The 12,337-nt window shown below is 43.8% G+C and overlaps 1 protein-coding gene across 2 annotated transcripts in view; it reads right to left on the reverse strand.

Annotated features, from left to right (window-relative positions):
* Positions 1 to 12,337, reverse strand: part of adamtsl3 (ADAMTS-like 3) — a 486,079-nt gene that overhangs the window by 138,312 nt on the left and 335,430 nt on the right. For both annotated transcript variants that reach the window (XM_039772774.1, XM_039772775.1), the window contains exons 8-11: positions 10,607 to 10,681; positions 9,446 to 9,603; positions 3,086 to 3,197; positions 242 to 380 (exon numbers count right to left, since the gene is read on the reverse strand). In XM_039772774.1, coding sequence (XP_039628708.1) covers positions 242 to 380; positions 3,086 to 3,197; positions 9,446 to 9,603; positions 10,607 to 10,681 — 484 coding nt within the window. The remainder of the gene's footprint in view (positions 1 to 241; positions 381 to 3,085; positions 3,198 to 9,445; positions 9,604 to 10,606; positions 10,682 to 12,337) is intronic.

Here is a 12,337-nt window from a genome sequence, read left to right on the forward strand (position 1 = left end):
TATTTACATTTTTTTCTCGGCCACCACTACAAACTACACGAGGTAAGTAACATTTAAAATAAATACCTTTGGGTGGAGTAGTCCTTTAAGCCGAGACTATTAAGTGGCAGACATAAGGGGGACAAATAACTGAACAGGTCAAGAATATTGAAATTAGCATAGCGGTGGTATCAAAATCTCTTTCTTTCTTTTCTTTCTTTCTTTCTTTCTTTCTTTCTTTCTTTCTTTCAAAAGAACCAACCTGGCAGGACAGAGGTCCATGTTGCACTCCTTCAGTTTTGGCTTTGGCTTCTTGTTCTCTGGGTAGTAATGGCAGTAATGATCAGGCACCACTCGGTTTAATCGGACATCAATGCACTCTGCTGAGTTTAACTGATAACCTGAGATATGACAAATGTGACAAATTGAGCACTTGCATTCAGAGGAAACGTTTTCATAAATGACATAATTGCAGAAAGGTATTTCAAGGAGAAGGACAAAATAAAGGAAACCGCTAGGTAATTTGTTTCATTGTTGAACTATCACAAAGCCCTCAGATGACTTCCATGCGCATTGGCACAGACTCTACTGGAAATAAAGTATACTAGAGGACTGACGCCATACTTTCATGAGAAATTGTGTTCTGTGATGATGGTAGAGAACCACGGCATCTCAAGTGTCAGCCATTAGTTTGAATAGTTCTTGAGGTGTGGTGTCTGGAATGTGTACGGTATTGTTATGCTGTAAAGATATCAGTAAGGAAAAGAAGGACCAGGAGAAGAAGAAACAAGTAGCAGGGTCAGATCAAATAATTTATTTCTTCGAATAAAAATAGCGAGAATCAAAAATCAAAATCGTGAGTGGTCTCCCCTCGACTTTCTCGTATGCTCAGATATGGGGATGGATATTTGAGGAGTAAAGCACAAGACAAGGATTATATTTTTATATTATGTACATTCAAGAACCACCAACAACCAATCAAATCAAATTAATAATATAGGGAACAATTATTATAAAAGTAATTTTGAATAAATTGGACTAAAATAAATTTTATTGGAACAAAAAAGTATCACTTCCGGTTAGCGGAAATAGCTCAAAGTTGATAGAAATCTAAGTTTTGTACCTAATACTTGTATGAAAAAATTTGGTTGACGCCTAAGTGAAAGCGTACTCAAGTTGTGTTTACACACACACACGATTCCAAAAATTGTATTTTCAAACTCAGGGAGAACTAAAATATCGAGATTCATCAAAATCTCGAAATTGATTTTTTGGATGATTACAATACTTTCCTTACACTTCGTATATGAGAAAATGAAAACCAAAGACAAAATATTTGTTTGTCTTCTTTGAACCAATAAACGTCTGGATCTCTTTATCTGTATTTTTATAAATCATCTTAAATACGATGGGATGTTATTATTCATCTCGGGTTATATTGCCGTGGGTTCAATTAATTTCTTGAATATTGTCACATGTTTGTGGAACTCACCAAGAATTTTGGGATCACCCTGATGTCACCACTAAAGCTGAGAGTGGATACTTTAGAGATCCATTGAAGTTCTTAAGAGTGCAAGTCATCGTAAGTGTTGGATTTTCTGGTTCATTGGGTTTATTTTCTTCGACTCTTGATTTCCGATTATTGGATTGTGTATTGGGACTTCTGGAATGCTTTTCTGGGCAAACCCTTTCTGTCCATTTGTGCCCTTTGTGTTTTTTGAGACTGCATGAATATATTCTTGCATGTATACAAATACCTTGTTGGCTTTGTCCTTACTTTAACAAGCCTAATTCTCTGGATTTATTGGGAGTGGCGACAGGAAAAGGAGAGCGTAGTCTATGCTAGACTACAAATATTGTGCAATACAAATGAAAATTCAGAGCAAAGAAAAGATCGAAAACCAAAATCAACTCAGCACCCGGCTTACTTACACTGTAAACTAACTAACACTAGATATTGTTGTTTAATTTTTTTCTCTAACTGTAGGATAATTTCTTACAGTGAAGAGTCCGGCGGCATTTCAGATATGACGACTGCAGTCACGTGATGACCCGTGATTTGCGTTGCATAAACAATAAACAGGAAAAATAACAAAATCATTCCCAAATGAATTTCAAACACTCAGACCAACAGAAATTCTACACTTAGGATTCCTTTTTCCAGATGGGCATTTATGTGTATGTTTGATATCCTTTTTTTTGGAATTTAAAGAGACATTTTGATCCTGAGTAGGCCGAAGCCTCCCTGTGGAGTCAGGAGGTCAGGCTGCCTGGGTGGAGGCCACGTCCTGGCCTGACTTGTGGTATCCTTTAGGAGGCCCCACACTCTCTTTCTTACAAAAGTACATTCAAATCAAAACAGTTATATGCAGTCACGCACTGGAGGATCGTCTTCCGGCTTACCTAAGGTATATGGTACCACCCTGGGACGTGAGAGACAGATTTGTCTCCTTTGTTCGCCAAAGCATTGAGAAACCTCCCCTTGAAGGGCAACGGAGCCAAAAAGCCATGGAAGATGGTGTCTCATTTGGACCTAACCTCGCTGGAGACAGAGGGTCTCCGTGAATGCCACGTGACCAATTTACTGACTTGTCAGTATCCTGCCATCAAGAGCGATTATCGTTTGAATTAAATGGGGTTTTGCCCAATTGGCACCACAATTATTCTTGGAAACGCCTTGCCTCATCATTCACCCCATTACAAGGCATAATCACGTCAACACACACACCTTGTAGGCCTCATTTTCTCAAGTATTGACATTATTTTGTCAGTAAGCTGGATGCTCGTTTTTCATATTTTCTGTGCTAATAAAACATCATTCCGCTATTAATTGCGTAGAACTTTTTGGCTGCAAGGGATCATTCCAACGATGCGTTTAACTTAACTCTACATGAGTGACCACAGTTGGGGCTCTGGGGTGACAGAGCAGGTCACAGGAACAAAGAAACTACCGAAGATCAGCCATGTGCAACGGTCTCACCTGGGCCTATTAATAGATAGAACCTTTCATACTTTTCGATGATCAATAAAAGGGGTCTAAAAATATCATCCATTTTCATTCACCACAAAAAATGAAGGCAGCAACAATTCTAACACTTATGATTACCTCCTCCACAAGTCACGGTGCAAGGAAAAAAGTCAGTCTCCTTCCACTGATGGCTGATGGGCTGGTAATATAGAAACTGGACCAGCGTATCCCGAGGAGAAACATATCGGACCTGTGATGGACATAAAAGAATACAGACATTAATCCAGACATCTGAAAACTGCTTCAGACTTCGAGACTCGATGGCACAGCACTCACATCACACATCAAGAAGTGACATTTGAGAAGAGACTTCCTACTCCCGACGGTCAGAACAGGAAAGTTGTGCATCGCGTAAACCTAATTCTCCTCAAAGGATGGAGAAGAACATGGTGTCACACACGTGCGACTGGGAGACAGCGGAAGGGTCTAAATGATAGCAATTCCACGCCAGACCAGGGGGCGGCGGGGTGCACTGACTGTCTCTCTGAGTCTCTTCTAGACTGTCCACGGGAAATCCCGCAGGGTACCGGCGCCACCGATGACGTCACTTCCGGTTGACGAAATTTTCTTGACTGGCCTTTAAAGCCGCCATGTTGTCTCAATAATTTCAGTTCTCTTTTGGACTCACATCTGTGAACATCTCTGTTCAGTTTAAACTTCAATTTTGCAGCCCTTGAACAATATACAGCTGCCTGCCCCAAACCTTCATGATGTTTAAAACACGTTCTTGTGACAATGGAAAGAATACAAAAAGTGACTCAAAGGTGACCAAGTCCTACAGCAAAGCTAATGTCACATCAACATATGAGGAACGTTCAAAAAGTTTCCGTACTTTTGTATTTTCGTTGGAAACGGTGGGGGGGAAGTAGTCATTGGGCGTGTTTGAGAGTGTCATGTGACAAGTTCTGGCTGGCCTTGCAGTTTAGTATGAGTTGTCACCCTGTGGTGAATGAAGATGGCTGCGAAACTTTGTCCCTCAACTGTCCAACCTGAGCTGACCATCTAATGTCCTCATTTCTAATCCTGTCCATCCTCGTCACACCCAATGCAAATCTTAGCATCTTTAACTCTGCCACCTCCAGCTCTGTCTCCTGCTTTCTGGTCAGTGCCACCGTCTCCAGCCCTGTAGGTCCTGTAGACCTTCCCTTTCACTCTTGCTGATACCCGTCTGTCACAAATCACTCCTGACACTCTTCTCCACCCACTCCACTCTGCCTGCACTCTCTTCTTCACCTCTCTTCCACAATCCCCATTATGCTGTACTGTTGATCCCAAGTATTTAAACTCATCCACCTTCACCATCTCTACTCCCTCATCCTCACCATTCCACTGACCTCCTTCTCATTCACACACATGTATTCTGTCTTGGTGGTCCTACTGACCTTCATTCCTCTCCTCTCATATCTTCACCTCTCCAGGGTCTCCTCAACCTTCTCCCTACTCTCGCTACAGATCACAATGTCATCAGCAAACATCACAGTCCACGAGGACTCCTGTCTAATCTTGTCTGTCAACCTGTCCATCACCATTGCAAATAAGAAAGGGCCCAGAGCCAAACCCTGATGTAGTAGATTACATTGTAGGAGGCACACTGGATGGACAAGCACCCCGGCCAGTAGTCCCCTGGGAAAGTAAAGGTATCCTGCACTAGAGAGGCAAGGAGGTCACACCCGGACTAGGCAGCCCTAACAGGTGGACGGACATCCCAACAATATTAAATGTTTCTTTACCTGGGTGGGAAGCCCTGAATAATCTGGTCCTGACCAGACATGGACTTTATACCTTCCCTGGCCACGACAAAGGAAGAAGACAGGGGAGGTATGTCCCCGGAGGGATGTTTACCACCCCCTCCAAGCACTAGATGGCAGCAGCCCCCCGTATTGGTGCCCATTCAGGAACCAGCAGGGAATGCTGGGAGTTGTAGTCCGGCAGCACAGCCCTGCTGGGGTCCATAGGTGCTGCAAGGGTGGCACTGCATGGAGATGCGCTCCCCAAAATACGGGACCTCCATATGAGCCAGAAGTACTTCCATCGGGCAGTGGCCCTGGGTGTCCTCAGTAAAAGGGACCGCACTTCCTAATACAGGCGAGTTGGAGCTGGGAGGACATAGGGCAACACTCTCACCGGTGGTGAAAAGTAGAGGGGTATTGTGGAGAGAGAGAGTGAGCAAACCTGTTTTTGGGTGCTTTTGCAACTTTGTGGCGGTGTGTTTAATAAATCTTCCATGATTTGAACCTGGGGCTGTTCGTGTTGGGGTTTGGGGTTCGCCGACACCCCGGGTTGATTCCATCACAGCATATAAACGGAAGAGTAATTAATGAGTACGGTCAAACCAAGGGAAAAACGTGAAAATCTCCTTTCAAAATAATGGCAGTCGCCAGAGTCCCATCTGTGACGGTCTGACGTCCCATCCAGGGTTTGTTCCTGGCCTCGCTCCTCATGTTAACCAGCAGCCCTGTAAATGAACAGCTGGACCACCCCGGGCCTTAATAGCCACTGCATCCTCAAATTTCTCTCAGTCGGGCTCCGTCTCAGACAGAGTTAATTGCGAACTGGATGAAATAAACAACGGCGATGACCTAGTAAGCTTCAGCACACTTGCTGTTTGCAAATTCAATGTCTGGCCATTCATCTCCAACTCGATATTACGCCCCAATTAGCCTTGAAACAACACAGCACGTCTTCAAAGCCAAGAGCTCTTTATTATCCATGTCAGAAAAAAAAAAAAAAAAAATTAAACAAATAACTGGCAAATAATATTAATACACCAAAGCCGTCTATTTGGTAACATAAACATCAGTGATGTGGATAATTTGTGATTAATTTGTACAACGGGAAGCCATCCAAATTCAAAACAGAATTACATCACTTGTTCCATATTTACTGCAGCATCTCATACATTAAGTGGAAGATCCTTCAGATTTACGGCGGAGACGAGGATGACTGGCCCAATCGCGGCATGCGGGTTCAATTTAGCCGTTCAAATGAGTCATGCGTGTCCTTCCTAACGTACTTGCTACATTAAAGCCTCTGAAGCGAGCCGACTAACTGCCTGTAGTGTGGGGGATCATTATGTGATCGTTAAAAGAAACAGAGACGGACATTAAGGGAGAACAAAAACATGAGGGGGGGCAACGTCGGGGAACATCTGAACTGCTGTGTGAGCTGATATAAGGAGATAAAAGACGACGCACGGGGGGCTACCTAGGAGTGCGTATCGGTCGGTTATGGCTGTGTAAGAAGACGTCAGCAAAGGCCACACTCGGGCTTAATTACATTTATCGAGACACTTTATTATGGGGTGGGGGCGCTACAGTACATCTACAAGTCACCTACTGTTACAGTGACAAGGCTTCATTCCGTCTTATAAAAAGTACAAACGGCACTTTACTGTTATACGAGTGCTTTGCTAAGTCTTAACAGGGTGTCACAAACGATACTTGAGTGACGACTTAAGGGCTCAGGGGATGGTAATTACCCTCCAAGCCAGGGGTTGGCGCTGTTTGCTAATGCCTTCACTCTCTTCCTCCCTCCGCAGAACAGAAGACTGACAGCCACTCCTCCGCTGATGTCACTGCCGTTGTCCTATTTCCTAGGCCCCGCTCCTTCCTGCCTGGAAGCCATTATGACCAGCAGTTCAGCCATCTTGGAGTTGGTTCTGTTTTGATCTCTCGTCTGCAGAGACGTTTCCACAACTTGTTGAGTGCTTTTGTTTTTGTGCAAACCTCCAATTATTTGGGGTCACCAGGGTGGTGCCCCAATGCTTTCACATTGTTGTGTCTCCTTTTGCAAAGGGATTACAGGGCACCGATGACTGTTTTATTTTATAGGGGCTACCTAAAGTGCATTGACTAGTTACTTACTGTGGCAGTAATGTGACCTTCACTAAGGCTTCAATATAAAGTACAAATGGCATTTTATTATAATGATAACATATAATCCATCCATCCTCTTCCGCTGATCCGAGGTCGGGTCACGGGGGTAGCAGCTTGAGCAGAGATGCCTAGACTTTCCAATCCCCGGCCACTTCTTCTAGCTCTTCTGGTTGAATCCTGAGGCGACCCTCCAGCGTGTCCTGGGTCTTCCCCGGGGCCTGCTCCCGGTTGGACGTGCCCGGAACATCTCGCCAGGGAGGCGTCCAGGATGCATCCTGATCAGATGCCCGAGCCACCTCATCTGACTCCATTGATGTGGAGGAGCAGCGGCTCTACTCTGAGCTCCTCCCAGATGACTGAGCATCTCACCCTGTCTTTAAGGGAAAGCCCAGACAGCCTGCGGAGGAAACTCATTTCAGCCGCTTGTATTTGCAATCTCGTTCTTTCGGTCACTACCCATGACCATAGGTGAGGGTAGGAACGTAGATCAACTGGTAAATGGAGAGCTTTGCCTTACGGCTCAGCTCCTTTTTCACCACGACAGACTGAGGCAGAGCCCGCATCACTGTTGACACCGCACCGATCCACGCTCCATTCTTCCTTTACTCATGAACAAGACCCCGAGATACTTGAACTCCTCCACTTGGGGCAGGATCTCGCTCCCAACCCTGTAGAGGGCACTCCACCCTTTTCCGGCTGAGGACCATGGTCTCGGATTTGGAGGTGCTGAATCCCATCCCAGCCGCTTCACACTCAGCTGCAAACCGATTCAGAGAGAGCTGAAGATCACGGCCTGATGAAGCAAACAGGACAACATCATCTGCAAAAAGCAGTGACCCAATATATAACATATAATATATCTACTAATTATTACAAATGCTTTGCTTGGTCTTCAGAAGATTTGCAGATCATCGATGACACTTTATTATAGGAGGCCCTACAGTGCATCAACTGGTAACATTAACATGACCTTTACCAAGGCATTATTGGGTATTATAAAGCATTTTATTATAGCCAGGTTAGGTCAGGTTGGGGAGCACGCACTGGTACACAACGAAACAGCTTGGTATCCCCCGAGGCAGACACGCGGTCCAGTCCCACTCTCAGGAAATGACCCGCTATCTGCTCCAGCCAGGTGTCACATGGGCGTCTCCTTGTCCTGGTCCATCTGCTCGGGTCCTCAACAATGAGGGTTCTGTGAGCCGGATCACCCTCAGGTAATCACGCCACATGGCTGTAGTGCCGTAACTGACGCTTCCTCACAATGCGGGTCATGTTCCTCATTCAGGACTCCGTGAGCAAAACAAAGTCAGATCAGTGGTAAACAAGAACCCTCTGAAGAGACACAGCGTTTCAAGGAGTCCATTCTTCATCTCAGGTCACTGGATAGCGTCCATGTCTCACAAACAGTAAGCAGCAGGACTCTAAAGACTTGGACCTTTGTCCTTTTGCATAGATATCGGGAGCACCACACACACCTTTCCAGTGACCTCAAGACCCCCCATGCTCTCCCAATCCATCTACTGACTTCATAAGAAGAGTCACCAGAGTCACATGAATATCACTGCGAACGTAAGTAAACCTTTCGACGAAGTCGACACTCTCTCTGCAGATGGACACACTGCTGATGGTCGTGCCCAAGAGGTCCTTAAAGGCCTGGATGTTGGATTTTATCAGGATACTCGCAAGCTCAGACACTCAGACCCCTCAGACCTCAATCTGAGCCTCCATCGACTCCGTGAAGATCACATCATCGTCTGCAAAGCCAAGATCAGTGAATCTTTCTTTACTAACAGATGCCCCACAGCCGCTGGACCCCATGATCTTGCCCATCACCCAGTCCAGGCAAGACTTTACTATAGTGATAGCATATAATGCATCTACTATAAATGCTTTGTTTGGTCTTCAGAAGATTTACAGATCATCAATGACACTTTATTATAGTGGACCCTATAGCATATCTACTACTTACTTACTGTCACAGTAACATGACCTACTAGTTATTACAAATGCTTTATTTGTTCATAATAACACTTACAAAACACCACTAACACTTTATTATAAAGAATTTTGTCAACGAATGGGTGGCACACACCCTGATCTGCCCCAGTCTGCACATTTACACTACACTATGGCAACTGATGGTGAGCAGCAGATTGTCACACAACAGCACTGTTGCTCCTCCTGTCTGTCAAAGAAATGATTATCTGTGCACTGTGTGGGTCTACTTAATGATAAAACCTTTAAAAATACCCAGTGAAACCAGTTTCAGGCCAATCAACCCTCAAAGCTCCCAATATGCTTCAGCATGTCCAGGTTAAGTTACTTGGTGGTTCCTAATTGTCCCCTTCTCATTATGGTTAAATGTTTGTGTGTGTGAGTTGGCCCTACACTGGGCTGGCACCTTGTCCAAGGCCGATCCTTGTGTTGTGCCTGACACTGCCAGGAGAGGCAAAGACTCCCAGGGATCCTGAATTGGATCAGGCAGGTATACAAATATCAAGCAAGAAGTTAAAAGGGTGTTAGAAAGTAAAATCTGATCAAAAAAATGTCCTTAGCTTACCTTTACAATAAAATCAGCCACTAGAGGCCCTTGGATTCTCAGGGTCTGCCTATCCGGGCCTTTCTGGAACTCAACATTTGTATTTTCAATGAGGAACGAGCCTGGAGAACTGAATGTGTGCTCTTCTTTCTTCCCTTGTAACGTATTTGACTCAATAACTAGAAGACAGAAGGCATATCATCTGAGATGAGGATCACTTGAATTAAATAAGACAACATCAGTGGTTTGGGAGAAAATGGGGTCTTCATAGATAATAGAAAAAAGACACTTGGTTTTGTTAATTTCCAAATTTAGCAGCTCACTAAAATCAGGACAGGAGTGTCAGGAGTGATTCACAAAAAGGCAAAAAGGAGATGACTAAAGAAATGAAAAATCTTGGACTCAACTAACCCAACTCAGAGTAATGGGTTTAATCTCACATAGTGACTAGAAGAAGAAGAGTTTTGATCTGACCCGGAAGTGCTAGGAAGTCACATGGACTGAGGGTTCAGAAGCACTTCCGGGTCACAGACTATATAAAGGACTATGGGAGATCCCAGAGTTGAGCTGAGCTGGGTGGGAGGGTGGCAACGCGTCTGGGAGAGTGGAGGATTGATTATTGTATTGTGGAATTGTTTATTTTTTAGTATTGTGGATTGGAGGGTGCTTTGTGCACTGTTTAGTTCAAATAAATTAATAATTTGGACTTTTATCTGGTGTCTGGCATCTAGTCTGAGGGTTCAAGGGGATGACAGCGCCCCCTTTCTGTCACAATAGATAGATAGATAGATAGATAGATAGATAGATAGATAGACTGTATTTATCTCCAAGGTGAAATGTAAATGAGCAAATGAGCAGAAAGTCGGTTCTTGTAGAGGGCATTGATGATGCCAACCAGCTAACTTCTCAGACACATATATTATAATATAATATAATATAATATAATATAATATAATATAATATAATATAATATAATATAATATAATATAATATAATATATATTTCAGAAATAATTTCTAATAAATGATAATTAATTTGCAAAAATCAGACTCTGTGTCTCAAAAATCACATCATGAAAAGTAACATAACAAAACAAACATTCAAAAACCAACATACGGAATCACAACACATATGACACTGAATTCCAAATATTTCCTGGCAATGTTTCCAAATTCTACTTACCAAGGTGACCAGGCCCTTTAGCGGTGATTCTGACATTTCGACTTCCATAGGGCACAGCAATCGCAGTTTCTTCAGCTACAGAAAACAAGAAACGTGTTGCATGAGAAACAGCAATACAAATCAGGCCACACATTGGCTTTCAGAGCAATGGCGCCATTTCTTCACGTGTCACACATCAAACACTGCACTTTCTCACCATGCAAGCCCTGCTTTTCCTCCAAGACCACAAATCGATGAACGAGTCAGCAGTTGTTATTACCTTGAAAAGCTCATCTTAAAGCACATCAAGTCTTGATTCCCGCCTTTGATGCACCAACATCATCATCCATATCACTCCACTTGATCTGCGGAGGATGCCATTGTCACATTACTCCATACAATTTTGACTCATCTAGATAAGCCCAACACTTACACCAGGGTTCTCTTCACAGATTATAGGTCAGTTTTTAGCATCATCATCCTACAGAAAATGGTTTCCAAGCTACTCGTTGTCAGCTTACAGCACTTCACCTGGATGTGGACTTTTTGGTGCCATTTCATCTTCTACTTTCTCAGTCAGTACTGGGGCTCCACAAGGCTGTGTCCTTAGTCCTCTTCTCTACCCCACATGGCACCACTGTCATCATAAAATTAGCAGATGGCACAGCTGTTATTGGTCATCAAAGACAATGATGAGACAACCAACAACAACAACATTTATTTATATAGCACATTTTCATACAAAAAAATGTAGCTCAAAGTGCTTACAGAGCCTACAGCCTACAGAGAGGAGGCCAAGAATGTCTGCATGAAGCAATCTTAACACAAAGAAGACGAAAGAGCTTGTTGTGGACTTCAGGAGACACAGACAACAGGAGAGAAGAGCCAATGAACCCACTTTCAATTAACGAAGAACCTGTAGAGAGAGCATCTTCCTGGAAATATCTTGGAATCCACATCTCTGATGATGCCACATGGAAGACACACGGTGGCAATAACCGAAAAGGCACAGAAATGATTGGACTTCTAATAGATATTGAAAAAGACACAAATGTCCAAGAGGTAATTAGTGTCGTTCAACGGATGTGCAACAGAAAGCCTGTCACAGATCACACACAGTCTTCAGGGGGAGATGTGTGTGTGTCAGAGACAATTATCAGCAGAAGACTTCATGAACACAAACACAGAGGACACATTGCAAAAGGCAAACCACAAAAACAGAATGGCCAGATTACAGTTTGTGAAAAAGGACCCTGCAGAATTCTGGGAAAATGTCTTGTGGACAGACGAGACAAAGATGAACCTCATCAGAGTGATGGCAAAGTGTGGAGATGAGATGGAACTGCCTAAGATCCAAAGCAGACCACCTCATCTGTTACACATGGTGCTGGGGGTGTTATGGCTTGGGCATGTATGGCAGCCACAGGTCCTGGCACACTTCTCTTCATTGGTGTTGGAACTGCTGACAGCAGACACATAATGAATTCTGAGGTGTGTGGAAACATCTGATCTGCTCAGGTTCCAGTCAAGGACTCCAAACACCTTGACAGCACTTCATCCCACACAAGATAATGATCCAAACACACTGCTGAGGCCACACAGGAGTTTATCAAAACTAAACAAAAGGAAAATTCTTGAATGGCCAAGCCAGTCACCCAATCGAAATCCAATTAATCCGGCCTTCCATATGCTGAAGAGAAAACAGAAGGGGACAAGCCCCCCGAAACAAGCAGGAGCTGAAGATGGCTGCAT

Source organism: Polypterus senegalus, chromosome 12, assembly GCF_016835505.1.
Source record: "Polypterus senegalus isolate Bchr_013 chromosome 12, ASM1683550v1, whole genome shotgun sequence".
NCBI lineage: Eukaryota > Metazoa > Chordata > Cladistia > Polypteriformes > Polypteridae > Polypterus > Polypterus senegalus.